The 17,388-nt window shown below is 39.2% G+C and overlaps 1 protein-coding gene across 1 annotated transcript in view; it reads right to left on the bottom strand.

Annotated features, from left to right (window-relative positions):
• Positions 1-17,388, bottom strand: part of pcm (pacman) — a 668,873-nt gene that overhangs the window by 364,170 nt on the left and 287,315 nt on the right. The window contains exon 18 of the mRNA XM_067150369.2: positions 16,618-16,776. Within this exon, the coding sequence (XP_067006470.2) occupies positions 16,618-16,776 (159 nt within the window). The remainder of the gene's footprint in view (positions 1-16,617; positions 16,777-17,388) is intronic.

The following is a 17,388-nucleotide window of genomic DNA, read 5'->3' as shown; positions in this document are numbered from 1 at the left end:
TATTACTAACCCACACTCAGTTGCTGTCTAGGTTTCGCATGCGGGGCTTTAGGTACGATTTCACTGTCACTCGTATTTGATGAAATATCACTTTCACTTCAAATTTTTTTCTTCAATGGTATCTCCGAATCCAAAATGCTTTCAATTAACTCAACAATAACACTGCTGTCACTTGCTTATACTACATCTGGAGCCAAGGCCAGGAGAATGCCTGACACCTGATGAAATGTTTGTGCTTCAGAGGCTACAATTAGGCAATAAATAACAGTGCAATTTCTTAGGAAAGCTGTAAACAAGCCAAAATATTGTTATATTCATAGAAGTTCGCAAAAGGGAAACCCCTGCAAGGGTGATAAAAATATAAGCTAGTACATACGACTCGACTCGGCGTGTGAATGTCTCACAATTTTAGTTTTGAGTCGATGAGATTTCTAAATTACCCATACATGTTTTGACTCACGTGAGAGTCATTTTCAGCGGATATTTAAATCAAAATGTATGTTACAGTTAAAAACAGAGTCTGATAAAATAACATATAAATTTCCTAAAATTACCCTTATTGTAAGTTCCTTGTGACATATTGGTGTTACTAACAAACACTCTTATAAAATATAGACATATGTCATTCTAAAAAATGACATATTTTGTATTACTACATATACATACATAATCATTAAAAACTTATGCCTTTCGGCGTTCAGTCTGCAAGCCTCTGTGAATTTACTAAACGGTGCTACAATCCTCTATTTGCATATGTAATGTCTTCAAATATCTTCTACCGGGCGAGTTGGCCGTGCGCGTAGAGGCGCGCGGCTGTGAGCTTGCATCCGGGAGATAGTAGGTTCGAATCCCACTATCGGCAGCCCTGAAGATGGTTTTCCGTGGTTTCCCATTTTCACACCAGGCAAATGCTGGGGCTATACCTTAATTAAGGCCACGGCCGCTTCCTTCCAACTCCTAGGCCTTTCCTATCCCATCGTCGCCATAAGACCTATCTGTGTCGGTGCGACGTAAAGCCCCTAGAAAAAAAAAAAAAAATAAATAAATTAGTTGCTATTTTGTACTCTTGATATTAGCGAGTGCCGTCAAATGGAAGGATATAATATACAGTATATCTGCTATCTGTCCCGGATCTGTTGGTTGAGGAGTCTTTTCTCATTGAGATAAACTTAGCTGCACCTTGATTCAATTCCACTTACCACTGTATACTACCATACTGGGAGAACACACTTCCTCAATTTGAAATGGTCTACCTGTTCCAGTTTTGTATTCCCTACTTGACATTCACCCTCTCCAGTTTCATCTCTACTGACATTACTTCAGCCTTAGAAACACTAATTTTCATATCATATTCACTGCACCTCCATCCAAGTTACAAAATATAAGATTTCAGGCTTTCAGCACAGTCTGACAATAAGAACAAGTCATCGGCATAGACCAGACTGCTTACTATGGTTCTAACCAACCGAATTCTTCCATGGAACTTTATACCTTTCAGCACCAGTAAATGATCTGTGTAAATAATGAGCAACATAGGAGAATGATTACAGCCTTTTCTAACTCCTAAAACTACCCTACACCAAGAACTCATTCTACCATCAGTTCTCAAAACAGTCCAACAATCAATATAAATGCCTTGGATTGCCTGTAACTACCTCCCATTAACCCCACAATATCCCAGTATGGCTAAGATCCTTTCCTTCGGTACTATGTCACGTTCCTTCTTTGGATCTATGAAATATAAGCACAGCTGCCTACCCCCTCATAGCATTTTTCAATTACTTGGTATGTACAGAAAATCTGGTCCTAATAGCCCCTCTACAGTCTGAAACCATACAGGTTTTCATACAATTTACTTTCCACTATTGACAACACCCTCCTTTCCAAAATGGCAGTGAATATCATGTCTGGTATACTCCCCCTCCTGATCACTGGCAGTTCTCAGCTCCAGCAAGTTGGGTGCGGGTATTTACAAGCCTCCTCCAGTTCGTCCTGTCCATCCACAACCGATGTTCTAATTTTAGCTGCCAATTTACATCACGTTTGGCAAGGTCATTGAAAATTTGTTTTTCCCAACCTGTGTCTGTTACCAACAACATTGATTTCTTTCATAGTAAGCTCTTGGGGTACTATTTGGAGCCATCCTTATCATATGTCCATACCATTATTACGAAGGCCATCCAGAAAGTGGTACCCATTTGCGCAATAAAGACACAGGAGTAAATATTAGCAAATATACACATTTTTATTGGAAAGAGCATACTTTACACTACTTCTCCACATAATCTCCAAGCAAATTTAGGCATTTGTCATAATGTGGGACGATTTTTTGTATTCCAGCGTCATAGTCCTCCGCCGCCAGCGTATTGAGATACATAGTCACGGCTTGTTTAAGTTCTTCATCGCTGTCAAATCTTTTTCCTGCCAGAAAGTCTTTAAGCTTCGTAAAGAGATGTAAATCTAAAGGGGCCAAGTCCAGGCTATACGAGGGATGGTCGAAGGTATCTCACTTGAATTGCTGCAAAAGTTGTTGTGTTATTGCAACTGCATGAGGCCTGGCATTGTCGTGAAGGAGAATGACGCCTGTAGACAATAGACCTCTACGTCGATTTTGTATTGCCCGCCGTAATTTCTTTAATGTTTCACAATACGCATTAGCATTAATTGTGTCTCCGCGGGCCATAAAATCAATGAGCAGTACACCTCCGCGATCCCAGAAAACGGTTGCCGTGAGTTTCCTGGTGGACAGAACTGTCTTGAATTTTTTGGGTTTGGTTGGCGAATGAGCATAATGCCACTCCATTGACTGTCGTTTACTCTCAAGTGATGCATAACAAGCCCATGTTTCGTCCCCAGTAATGATGCGAGTCAGGAAAGAGTCTCCTTCATCAGAATAACGTCCCAGAAACGTCAGTGCTGCAGCCATACGCTTGGTTTTGTGCTGCTCTGTAAGCATGTGAGGGACCCACCTTGCACAGATTTTTGAATAACGCAGATGGTCTTTGACAATTTCATGAACAATTGTTCGAGACACATTACAAAAAAGTTCACAGAGTTCATCAATTGTGACGCGCCGATTGTTCCTCACGCATTCGTCTACTGTGCTCAGCAGTTGGTCTGTAATGACAGATGGTCTCCCTGAACGCTCCTCGTCATGTGTATTCCCCCTCCCCAGGTTGAAGTTGTGACACCAGCGCAGAACAGACGACTCATCCATCACACTGTCTCCATACACCTCCGTTAATTGGCGATAAATATCACAAGGTCGAACGTTTCATGCAATAAGAAATTTAATCACGGCCCTCACTTTACAACTGGCAGGGTTCTCAATTTGTTTAAACATTTTAAACGATCACAGATACAACACAGGCAATGCTAGCATCAAGCAACCTTGCATAGAGCAGGCAGACAAGCCACTGACGCGGTCTGACCTTGCCCAGCGGCTACCCGAGTCATCAACGCTTCATGCGGCGCCAACGGGTACTACTTTCTGGATGGCCCTCGTATCTGCTTAATTATAAGGTTTCCAACAGACTCGTGTCCAACTCAAGTTGTTGCCGGATATTCTCATTCCTTATATTGTATCTTTTGTCTGGCTAAACACAGGCTGTTTAAAACCAACACCCAAACAGAAGTTGTATTCACTTGCAGGTATAGCCCCACCTGATATCAGACGTGAGGTGGCCACTAATTTCGAGAAACAAAAGGTTTGCAGCATCTCAGCCCATTACCTTAATGAACATCAGCCACCAACAGCTCGACTGAAGTCCAGGAAGAGTTTTGTACAGTCTTCTGCTCCACTTGATTCTGACCCAAAAAAGGACAGGGTTAAGCTATGGAAACAAAGGTGCCCAGATCATCTGCAACGAAACTGAAGAAAATTTGCCACCTGGCCACGAAGAGGGATGGTGTATATGGCAGTCATTAAACAGAATGCGGACTGGCGTTGCAAGATCTAAGGACGATCTTATGAAATGGGGCATTATGCATGGTGGGGACTCATTGTGCGAATGTGGAGAGGAACAGACTTCTAGCCATCTCTTGCACTGGCGTCTATGCCCAGATTCATGTACAAGTTTGGAATGGGCACTGGTTGGAAACAATGCCATCAATGTAGCCAAATATTCATCACAACTTATGTAAATAATTTTATATAGTGTAGATAGTTTCATGTAATACATGCTTTCTCCTTTTTGACTTTTATGTATGTTCTTCCATTTGTTATACTTCATATGCAAATTTTTCAAGTGCTTCATTCATAACTATATACGATTAATATGTTCATGTACACTGACTTAGCAAATGTCGTGGGATAGTCACTTAATAGCGTGTGGGGCCTCCTCTTGCCGTGCGAACTGCAGTGAGACGCTGTGCAAGTGAGTCGACAAGTCCCTGGTAGTCCTTTGGATGCAGCTGACACCAAATCGTTTGCAGAGCGGCCGCCAATGCTGGTCTGTTCATGGGTGAAGGATCAATGGCACGGAGCCTGCGTTCCAGGACATCCCAGATATGCTCGATAGGGTTCATATCGGGGCTCCTGGGTGGCCATGGCAGTCGTCGGACCTCTGCTGCATGTTCCTGGAACCGTTCCCGGGCGACTTGGGAGCGATGTGGCGGCGCATTATCATCTTGAAACACCACAGAACCGTCTGGGCGCTGGAAGCCCAAAAATGGGAAGAGATGGTCTCCGAGCAGCTCAACATACCGCGTACCATTCAAAGTCTCTTCCAGAACAACTCGGTGGCGCATTCCATACCAGGAAAATGCACCCCAGACCATAACAGACACACCAGCGCCCTGGACCACAACTTCGAGGCAGGCGGGATCCATCGCTTCATGTGGTCTGCGGCATACACGGTGCCTCCCATTGGCATAGTGCAGTTGAAATTGTGATTCGTCCGACCATATTACGTTACGCCATTGTTCCAGTGTCCATTCCTGGTGACTGGTGACAAATGCAAGTCGTCGTGCCCGATGACGTTGGGTTAACAGTGGCACCCATGTGTAGCGCCAGCTCCCATACCCCATAGAATCCATGTTCCTACAGATTGTCCACTGGGAGACATGTCTAGCATGACCTGTGTTGAAATGAGCCATGATTTGTTGCACGGTTGCCCGTCTGTCACCACTGACAATCCGTCTCAGATGTCGCCGGTCACGATAATCGAGGGTGGCTGGACGGCCGGTCGTTCGTCTGTTGTGGACGGTGACACCCGCATTCAACCATTCACGATACACCCTGGACACGGTTGATCGTGTGAAGCCGAATTCCCACACCACTTCTGAAATCGCACTTCCCATCCGTTGGGTACCGACCCCCATACCCCGTTCGAATGGTGTCAGTTCACGACGACATTCCATGTTACACCTGTCACATGCACAGCCACTGCTTACAAGGTCTCCTATACAACTGCCGCAGACACAGGGGGCGTATAGTGAGCAAACAACACACCTGTGCATCAGTGCTCCGCTATCCCATGACATTTGCTCAGTCAGTGTACATTTTTCATATTCAGTACATATATTCAGTATCTCTTTCTTGTATATACTGGTACCTGTGACACGAATAAATAAATAAATAACTAACTAAATAACTAACTAACTAACTAACTAACTAACTAACTAACTAACTAACTAACTAACTAACTAACTAACTAACTAACTAACTAACTAACTAACTAACTAACTAACTAACTAACTAACTAACTAACTAACTAACTAACTAACTAACTAACTAACTAACTAACTAAATAAATAAATAAATAAATAAATAAATAAATAAATAAATAAATAAATAAATAAATAAATAAATAAATAAATAAATAAATAAATAAATAAATCAATCAATCTTCCTTCTTTTTAAGACAAATGTAAGAATTTCCTTTCAGTGACCTGTGGTCAACCTTTAGCGAGCCCAGTCCAAGTTCCTGCTTACAGTCTGTATGTTAAAATTGGTACAAGATACATTTTGTACAGTGTAATCTTTGAAGCTTGGGAGAAAAGTGTCATCCCGAGGTAGTTGATGAACGGAGTGGCAGAATTTTGATGCAGCCTGTATTCTAATGCCTATTTCTGGTTTATGATGTAGTGTCAGAAGAAACAAGTTCCCTAATTATTTGAAGTTATTAATAACATCTATTATTTCATTTTGCACTCGCAGGTGGATTGCTTCAGGATTTTGATTCATCATAAAACCAACTGTTTTATTTTGGCTTACGCCTCCCATTCTTTCAAATTTTTCCTGCCAAAGATCTAGTTTAGCTTGTAATTCTGCTTGTCTCATAACATAACATAACATAACATAACATAACATAACATAACATAAACATAACATCAGCAGCAAATAAAAGTGTAATTCTTCGTTTTCACAGCTTTATAACCTCATCCAGTAAAACAATGAAGAGAAAATTGTGATAGACAACTTCCTTGAAGGACTTGGCTCTCTTTCAAAATGACTCGACCAGCCTTCTTGAAAATGCAGATAGCTCTTTCCTTCGCAATATAGTTATTGAACTCTAGCTATACTGCATGCCAAAAGCCTGGATTCAATTCCGAACTTTTACACGTGTTCATATGGGAACGAAAATGGCGTATGGCTTTTAGTGTTGGGAGTGTACGAGGACAAGTTTGGCTCGGCAGATGCAGATCTTTTGTTTTGAAGCCTGTAGGTGACCTGTGCGTTGTGATGAGGATGAAATGATGATGAAGACGACACATACACCCAGCCCCCGTGCCACCAGGATAAACCATTTATGGTTAAAATTCCCGACCCTGCCATGAATCGAACCCGGGACCCCTGTGGCCAAAGGCCAGCATGCTAACCATTTAGCCATGGAGCTTGACTGTTCATATGGAGGGAAGGGCATATGATGCTGTTGACGGTGATTCGTCCGTCAGATGGGGATCTTAACCTCTATGTTACAACAGTCCACATATCCGGACCTCACTTGTGAGCATATTTTCTAATGGGTATAATGCAGAATTTGTTGTGTAGTGACTGCAGTCCTCGTCTGTGGACCTCTTAGTTCACCTTGTTACTACAGAAACATGGTAGTGCCCATAACTCACGTTACCTTTAAATGAAATCAGCAGTGCGCAATGTTGAAGGAAAGAAAATATTTCCCAGCAAATAACTGACGGCTTTGATAAACTATAATAATAATATCTTTTAGTGTTTTGTAGCACTTGTACAGTTTATTCAGTTAATCGATATAGTCTAGAGCAGAGGTTCCCAACCTTTTGTAGCTCATCTCCCCTTTCTAAAGGTTGACTAACACCTATCGCCCCCTTTCCATTCTCATTGTATACCTAATTTTAATTTGAAGTAAAGTGTAAATAATAAAGCAGTTTTATAATTTTAAAAAATTTAATACCATATATAAAAACAACGGAAGCAGTTTTATCCGGTCACTCTTAAATAAAATAGAAAAAATTAAAATGTACATTTTTTACAGATTTTAAGAACAAAGAAGTGAAATAAGTAACTAAGATCATTGACGTACATTTAGAAAACAGGTGTACGTGTTTTCATTTTTAAATTGGAATCTGGAAAAATTGAGAGAGTTGACAGTTAAATTTGAAAAAGTAAATCAAAGTTCGAACACATTGTTATTGTTTTATTTTAACTTTTCAATGGCTACCTTGTGCTTGGTGGATTTCAGTTAAACCTTGAATATCCAGCTTTATGTTCGTCAAGTTCAGGCGCAAGTCACCTTTGAGGCAAATACCCGAATTATTTCTTTGTTTTGTGAGGAACTGGACAACGGAACTAAATCCTTATCCAACTAAGAATGCTGACGGGAACGAGATGAGAAGTGGTTCAGTTTTCCCCCCACAGTTGTGGATAAGTGTACATAAGCTTCACCCAGGCTAACTCGTAACCGCTCTGCTTGAAAATGATTTTCGCCTCACAGTCATACTTCAGATCTAGAAACTCCGTCTGAAAAGAGTTATCAAGCTTATCTAAAGCTTCAAACGAGAATGGATCTAGAATCCAATCCGGAATTTGTAACTTGGTCAAATCTTCAAACCTTGATTCCATGTCAGTTTTAAACTGGTCAAGGTGATCAGTAAAAATTAGGATTTTGTCTTCTGGGAGTTCAGGAGTCTCGTTATCTGACACTGAACACCTTCTAAGGTTCGGAAACTCAATCAGCTCTTTATGGCCAATATTTACCTTTGTGAATATCAAACTTGGCGATGAATGATGAAATAATTCCTTTGGCCTTGATAAGGTTCATCTTGTTTCCTAGAAGCCTTATATTGACTTTGTTCATTTTTCAAAAATATATGTAAAGTACACAAGTTCCAACTTGCGTTGCTTCAAATTCTCGCTTAAAACAGGATCAGACGTGTCGAGAAACTCAGTAACAGTGTCAAATAATTCGAAGAAATGGCGCAAACAGTTTCCTTTGGAAAGCCACCTCACGACCACATGTAGAAGCAAGCGTTCGAATTCCTCGTCATTTTCACGGCAAAGTTATCGGAACAGACTGTCACTGAGAGAATTAGCTTTGATGTTGTAGGATTTCATGCAGGACATCACTCCATTTTTCGCAGATTAGTGTTGACGATGAATCACACAGTGAATAGCGATGACATCTGACATTTCTTTCTTAAGGTGGGCTAGAAACCACGCATGGCGACCTGACATGGCAGGAGCACCGTCTGTTGCGCAAGCGCTCACGTTTGTTAGGGGTATCTCTTTTATCTCAAAATAATCTTGCACCACTTCAAAAACCGACGATCCCTTCGTATCAGTGATCAAGGTTCTAGCAAGCAACATTTCCTCGGTAATTTCCTTTTGTTTACTGATAAACCTCACGTAAGATAATTAAATACAATTGCTTTATTATCAATCACAGTTGATTCATCAATCTGCAATGCAAATTTACTTTTGTTCAACAAATTGGCGAGTTTGGATTCAACGCCCGTGGTCATTTCGTCAATTCGCCTGGAACCAGTATTGTTGCTCAAAGGAACCGAATGACTTATTACAAGGGCACTCGCCTAGCATGATTTCAACCTTTTTTTTTTTTTTTTTTTTTTTTTGGTAGCCGGTAAAACAAGAGTTTCGCCAATTGTGTGAGGTTTACCACATTTAACGATCAATAAAGACACCTCGTAAGAAGCACGAAGACCTTTGTCTAGGTAGGTTGCTCGTTTTTTACATAATTCACTCACAATGGACTGTTTATCAGCTTTAGCTTTAACGTGTTGAAAATAACTAAGTTCTGTACTCACTTTATCCTTCCTTTTCACAGCTCCTCTCGAGAGGAGTGGACCACGGCATAACAGCCCGGAAGATTTTTATTATATTGACACCGGCCGTAAAAGCCTTCATACTTTAAATGATCTTTCATTCGAGAAGACTTCATGGCTTCATTACTAGTAAATGTTTTATAGCACAAAAGACAATGTGGAAAGTGCACATTTTGCGGTGACGCGATAAAACCGAATTTTAAGTACGCAGCTGAGTATTGATGACACTTCTTTTTTGAATCCATTGTGCATGAACTTCTACACTTCAAAACAAACGCACAAAAACTGATGGTGAGGCACACAAAGGCTAGTTAAGACTGAAGACGAATGTAGATCAATGGCATGTGTGTTGTGATGGCAGGAGGGGGAGGGGTTTAAGTCACCAGTCTGCTTGCGCTGAGCAACAACAGGTGGGGACTGTGGAGAGGGGTGAGTGCAGTGAACTTGCCGGCTGAGAACAGCCAGCGACTCGTGCTACCTGGCAACTTCCACAGTACAGTACTATTTTAATTTTCCCCCTTTGAATACCCATCACCCCCAAATAGCCCCCCAGTCATTTATTGTCCCCCTGATAACCCAAATCGCCCACTTGGAGCGATCGCCCCCAGGTTAGGAACCACTGGTCTAGAGGTACTGATATTTATTGCATAAAGTGATTGTCCTTGTATGTGGACCTCAGTTCAATACTATATTATTTGTTTCTATAGCTTTTGTATGGCAGTGATTAATAACATTACAATTATCAAAGTATATTACAGGAAATACATTCTTTTATGGTAAATGAATTTACTTTATTTGTATTCTTAGTTACTGATGTTACCGACTCTGGCCTCTGGCTCATCTTCTGTGTACAATACAATAACTCATTTCACAGTTGAGTGAACAATGACACAGCCTCAGGTTAAGCAGGAACACGACTGGGTTATCAATGCCTTGAAGGAAGTGCTTTAGACTTATGCTCATAACTAGTACATGGCAAATAAGTTAATTTGGGAGGGAGGATTTACACAAGTAGTACAAGAACCGACTCGTCTCAATAACTTACTAGATGTATTCTTGGTTAAACCATGGGAAATTGTTGATAAAATTGAGGTAATTGAAGAAATAGGAGACCATAAGGCTGTAATAACGGATGTAGGACTCATACCAAAGAAGCTTATAAGAGGGTTACACAAGACAAGAAATTGTACAGAAAAACTAAAGTTGATGAATTTGGGACTTACCTTAAATCACAATTCAGTTGTTGGATAAGTGAAGGGAGTAATGTGGATACACTTTGGGCTAAATTTAAAAGAATCATTTGGGAAGGAGAGAAGAGATTTGCACCTGTTAAGAAGGGTAAAATTACCTCAGACCCTGTTTACTATACAAGGGAAATAAGAAAATTAAAAAGAAAATGTAGAATAGTTAACAGGAAAATCAAAGAGGGTAGGGAGAGTAGAGAAACTAGAAAACAGCTAATGAGGAAACTGAATAGAGTGAAAAAGGAAGAAAAGAGAATTACAGTGAAACTCGGTTAAGAAGTTCCCACATAAGAAGTTTTCCCGCCTAAGAAGTGTGATATTCTTGGTCCATTGATCAGTTGCATTAAGATATATGTATATTTTTCCCGTTTAAAGTGTTCTGTTCTAAATATATTTCCCGGTTAAACAGTTCAGATTTTAGAGCCCCTTGAGATAGAAAACGTCCGCTCAAAGCAGCCCATGGTTAGAACCCTCCAGTCTCCGCGCAAGTTGCACCTTGTGTTAGACCGTTCGCGCGCTCGCGGTGTGTGTCTGGTGTCACGGAACATGTGTGGGCCTGCCAAGGCCATATGACGTCACGCTATGACAACACAGACACCAGATGCTCACTCTCACCTTGTGGAATCGAATCGAACCCACCAGTCGAAATTTCCACTCCACCATTCCATCTAGCGGAATAGAATAGAATGGGATTCTACGTGGGAAACATAAAGCACACAATGCATGGTTTGATAAAACTTTAATGCAGTAATTTGCGGGCCGTGACAGGGTGAAGTCATTAATCGAGGTGCCCTAAATATTAATTAAAAACCGTAAAGTGTATTTGTCCACAACATTACTGTTAATCTACCACAAAATTGAATATTCTAACCTGTTTGATTTTCATTCCCTTGCTTATTTCCTTCCTGGCATTCTCTCTTACGTTGTTGTTGCAATAATACTTATGGGTCTTGCCGTAGAGGAAATTACGTTTTTGAACTAAACTGATAAGATTTTCCCGTGTCCATTATTAGTGAGGTGAATAAAAACAACTTTCCGACTCTATGTAGGAAACAGCCGACTTGCCAGCAGCCAGCTGATACACATGCCGCCAAACAAGCCGGCCAAAAGATCCCGACCGTTTACGAAGTTGAACGAATGTAGATAGACAACTGGGTATTGATGGGAGGCACACAGAGGCATTGCATTACCACGTGTTGGCATAAAATTGAAAGTTATTTTTAATTTTACCTTTATACGAGCTAAACATTGTATTATCGTGTCACTCGTAATTATTACATCGCATTATTAGAACGTAGCACAAGGATGGAGACATGAAATAAAATTCTCGCGGGGAAAGAAACTGTTAACGTTTAGATGTGCTAGCGTTGCTACTGCGCCTTTATCGCCCCAGATACTTTTCCACGTACTCATTTCTGCAACTTTGAACCTGTGTTTCTTTTCTTCATTACCTTTGGCATGAAGAGGATTGAAGCGGGAATATAAACTCAATACTGGCTTGGCCATGCGGTACTTGTGAAACAGCCAGAAACTGTTAATAAACTTAACCATGATAGGTTTACGAAACAAAAGATTGTGTAATAATGTTTTGTTCTTTGATCTGACCACTGAGGACGGGAATGGTTGAGATATCCCGAAACATGTTTGGTTTAATAAATAGTTTTTCTTTCATTTAATGAGTGTATTGATCAAGGCGGATTCAAATAAACTATTTTAAATAGTTACATTATACAGCCAGAAACTACGCCCGTTGCCGTGACAACCAGTAGAAATGCAGGGGCGATTTTGGCCTAGGTTCTAAGAATCTCTAAGAATAAGTTGCCAGATTTCCCATTTGCTGCCGTTATCCTTGAAGCAGGTGTCGGGGGTCTGAGGAAGATAGAAAGCACATGCTAACAAACTGTAGTACACGGCTTGTCTTTGCGTCTTGTAAGCCTAAGCTATGGATTGCTAAGCATAGTGTAGCATCGTAATTAGTATGAATAGGAGTCGGGGAAGTTAGTTGTACTTGTAATATCAACGTGCAAACTTTTTAAGTGAAAATGAGCGGAACTCAGAGGAAAGAGATCATGTGAAAGGCACTAACATTAAAAGACAAAGTGGAGATTATAAGGAAAGTGGAGTCATCTACACTTTCCCGTGTTGCTTTGGCAAAGGAGCTGGGGATGCCGCCGTCTACTTTGAACGGTATTATAGCAAAGAAAGGAGAGATCTCTGCTTCCGCAGAGAATACTTCAGCAAATTGTAAGGAAATTAAATCTGAAAAGTACGATGAAAGAGAACAAGCTCTGCTAATATGGTTTATACAGCAGCGAAGTTTAAACATACCTTTCAGTGGGACTATTGTGCAGGAGAAAGCCGCATGCAAATTAAGGGTACCTTTTACCGCGTCGAATGGGTGGCTGGACCGCTTTAAAAATAGAGCCAGCATCGTTTACAAAACAATGTGTGGCAAAGCAGAGTGTAAGTGCGGAGGAAAGGGAAGCGTGGAAGGAAATGGTTCTGTCTGCTAAAATAAGCAAACCTTGCAACGTTTTTATATAATATGTTCCCTTCTCTTATCAAATATATTTATAATACGGTATGTTTAATTATTTTACTTTATCTCTAAAAATATTGTCATGATAATCGAATTTTTATATTGTGGCTTTCTGTTAGCAGCTCTTATATATCGGCCTATTTCGGTATTGTTCACAAACAAGGAAATCTGTTGGCTGTGTGTTTCACATGTATTTCAAAGTACAGAATAAGTTTTTGGGCATTACCCCATTTAAGAAGTTTCCTGCTTAAGAAGTTTTTTTTTTTTTTTTTTTTTTTTCCAGTCCCTTGAAAAACTTCTTAACAGAGTTTCACTGTATATGAATGGCATACTTCAAGAGGGTAATGACCACAAAGGGAAATGGAAAAAGCTGTATTCATAGATCAGGATTCAGTAAGGAAAAGGAATCCAAATTCCTACAATGGTGGGAGAAGGGAGTGAACACTATTTAACAGATACTGAAAAAGCAAACCTATTTAGTAGGGAATTCAGAGATTCAGTAGATGACTGTCAGGAGTTGGAAACTGAAACAGAAGATAGAGAGGGAGAGACACAGAGGGAAACAAGAAGCTTCTCGTTCACAAATGAAGATATTTTCAGAAAAATCCAACTGCTTCAGCAAGGAAAAGCAGCAGGAAGTGATCAAATTACTGGGGAGGTATTAAAGACAATGGGGTGGTACATAGGGCCTTATTTAAAAGTTCTCTTTGACTATGTCAGAAATAATAGTGTTATACCAAAGGAATGGAAGGAATCTATAATAATACCAATTTATAAAGGAAAGGGTGATAAAAGGAAACCAGAGAACTACAGACCAATCAGCCTGAGCAGTATAGTTTGTAAAATACTGCAGATTTTAATATCAAAGTACATCAGAGGGATATGTGATGATAAAAATTGCTTCATGAGGAGCCAGTATGGATTTAGAAAGAAATTTTCTTGTGAGGCACAACTGGTGGGATTTCAGCAGGACATATCAGAACAATTGGATTCAGGAGGTCAGTTAGATTGCATAGCCATAGATCTTTCCAAAGCCTTTGATAGAGTGGAACATGGAATATTATGAAAGAAATTGGAGGGAATAGGATTGGACGTAAGTGTTACACGTTGGATAAAAACATTTCTAAATTCAAGGGTTCAGAAAGTCAAAGTAGGAAATAATGTATCGCAGGAAGAGAAAGTTTGGAAGGGAATTGCACAGGGTAGTATAATCGGTGCGTTACTTTTCTTAATATACGCAAAAGATTTAGGGAACAATATAACATCAAAAATAAGATTGTTTGCAGATGACATAATTGTTTATAGGGAAATAAATAACATTGAGGATTGTTCAGAATTACAAAGGGACCTTGAAAGTATCCAACAATGGGTTGAAGAAAATAATATGAAGGTTAATAGAGGCAAATCAACTGTTACAACGTTTACAAACAGGAGCTTTAGAACTGAATTTGAATATACATTGGATGAGGTAGTTATCCCAAAAGACGGCAAGTGCAAATACTTAGGTGTGAGATTTGAAAGTAATTTACACTGGAAGGATCATGTTTATGACATTGTTGGGAAAGCATAGAGATTGTTACATGTCATAATGAGGCTACTTAAAGGATGCAATAAAGAATTAAAAGAAAAAAGTTACTTAACTATGGTTCGTCCATTATTGGAATATGCAAACAGTGTTTGGGATCCTCACCAAGAATACCTAATAAAAGAAATAGATAATGTGCAGAGGAAAGCAGGAAGATTTGTAACAGGGGATTTCAGGAGAAAGAGTAGTGTATCAGAAATGTTAAAGGAACTTGGGTGGGAAACTTTAAGTAAGAGAAGGGAGAAAACTAGACTTACAGGATTATATAGAGCCTATACAGGAGAAGAGACATGGGGAGATATCCATGAGAGGCTTCAGTTGGAAAATAATTATATCGGCAGGACAGAACACAAATATAAAATTAAAAGGAATTTTAGCAGAAGCGATTCGGGTAAATTTTCATTCATTGGGAAGGGTGTGAAGGAGTGGAACAGTTTACCAGGGGTAGTGTTTGATCCTTTTCCAAAATATGTACAGATATTCAAGAAGAGAATAAACAGCAACAGAGAAAATAAATGAAGTGTTAGAGGGCATTCGACCAGTGCAGGTTATTGTAAATAAAAAAAATGTGTGTGAATAAATTAATTCTATCCCCTGGTCTAAGGAGTTTGGACAGCCAAAGTAGGGGACTGCCTGTAGGGGTGAAGTACAGTGGGGACTTCAAGGGCCCTGGGACTGCTATGGTAGCTGTGAAGGCCCTTCAGGAACTCTGAAAAGTGGTGACAAAAGGGGCTCTGGTTAAGAAGCAGCAGGTCGTTATGCTACTTAGGTTCCAGAATGGGTTAAAAAAAAAAAAAAAAAAAAAAAAATGCAATGTAAAGTTTAATCTTATACCAGTTGTATAGTATCTTTTGAAGTAATTTCACATACTGTATATCAGTTGACTATATTTGTAAGTAGTACAGGAGATATTATAAGTAGAATTTTGTAAACAATATACATTTCTTAAGAATGAGCTGTGTGTTTAATAGAAAAAATTGTTAGCATAAAGTGTATAATATTGTATTATAGGAAAATTTTCTTCTCTAGTTAATTTAATATTTAGTGCTTGGCAATAATGTATTTTAGTGTACCATTTGCCACCCAGGTAGACACCTCATTTGCAAATAAAAGAGATTTTGATTTTGATTTGATTTGATTTTATGCTTATAGAAGTATTCAATAGTATTTTGGTGAAGTCACAGCTCACTGAAACAGCTGCTACTATTTTTAGCTACAGTGAAAACATGCAATCGTAAATTCTCCAAGCTCCATTAGCAGCAATGAAATAACATGCTATGGACAGCGTCTCCAATGTGGTAAAGGGAAGACAGCTGTGTTGAATGAAGTAAGGTGGAGATACCACAGGCTAGTGAAGTCTGCTCTGTTCAATACTGTCCGTAAGTGCTTGGAAACAAAACTAAACTGTATTAAAATTTTACACAGAACAAAAATTACTGAAAATTAAATTTAAAACTGTTTTCTTTCCATAAGATTGCTTTGTAAATCATATACTAAGGGAAATATTTAAAAAAAATTATATCATGTTATCATGTTTCCTTATTATAACCAAGAGTGAATGGCAGCAGCCTAAACAACACATTTCTTAAAAATATTTTTGGTCTCTTTGGAATGGTGGAATAGATGGATAGGCATGAATCAATCTTTGCTTTCATCTGCCCTAGGTATGTTTGAAACAAATATTTTTTTTTAAACTTCATTTGGTGGAAATCAAATGAACAGACAGTTGTTACTGATTTATCAGTATACAATATTTTTTGTTTAGTTATTACTCTGATAAATAAAGAACAAGACATAGGATACAACTTTTCAGTCAACTTAGCAACAAACACCAGCATCATAATCATTTAGGAGGAAGAAATTATAATACAATATTATACTTATAAACACAATATTTAAATCTTACAAAAAATTATATCTAGCACAGTACTTCCTTCCTGATGTATGTGGCTGATGTGACTGGAATATTAAAAAATAATGAAGCATACCTCTCCCATGGATCCATAGTGTGGATGCGCCAACAGGAAACAGATGGACTTTGGTGGGAACACATCACTCAACATCTTGAACTGGACAAAGCTTGAATCATGTGTGGTGATGTCCTTTACTGTAGCTTGCAATACATATGTGTTAGTCTGGGAGTTCCACTAATAAAGAAAATGACATCATTATCAATAAGAAGTAGTCATTTTCAATTATCACATAGTGACCTATATAGTTAATTAACACTAGCTAGTTTCTTTGACACAGAACATAATATACAAGAGAGCATGTATACAAGACATGAATCAAACTGTGCTTAGGAGCTAATTCAACCAAAACTGCACCAGCTAATCTAAAATAACTCGAAAGAACTGATCCATCTAAATTGCTCAGGTCAGTATTATTTCTAAATATAAGAATATAAGGCACTACTAGGTTCCAATGCAACATAATCAAATATGTGAGAGAGAGAGAGAGAGAGAGAGAGTGTGTGTGCGTGTGTGTGTTGTTTTTTTCTTTTTTTTTTTGTTTAAGAAAGGCAAGTGCCAAGAAATCGAGGGGTTTGGAGCAAGGAACTTCCCTGAGAAGCCTGCCCAAGGAACTGTGCATGAGTATTTTGAGAAAGAAAAGAGGAGAAAGGAGCTAGATTAAGGGTTACAATGCTGCAAAAAACACCATCATAATTCCTGAAAAGAAGAGGAAAAACCTATTAGCCCAAGTTGTACAGAATGTTAAGTGCAGTTGACTAGAGGAAAGCTGTGCACCATACACAAATG

This window comes from Anabrus simplex, chromosome 6 (assembly GCF_040414725.1).
Source record: "Anabrus simplex isolate iqAnaSimp1 chromosome 6, ASM4041472v1, whole genome shotgun sequence".
Taxonomy (NCBI): Eukaryota; Metazoa; Arthropoda; class Insecta; order Orthoptera; family Tettigoniidae; genus Anabrus; species Anabrus simplex.
Note: the sequence above shows the minus strand (reverse complement) of the source record. Positions and strands in the feature narration are given on the sequence as shown.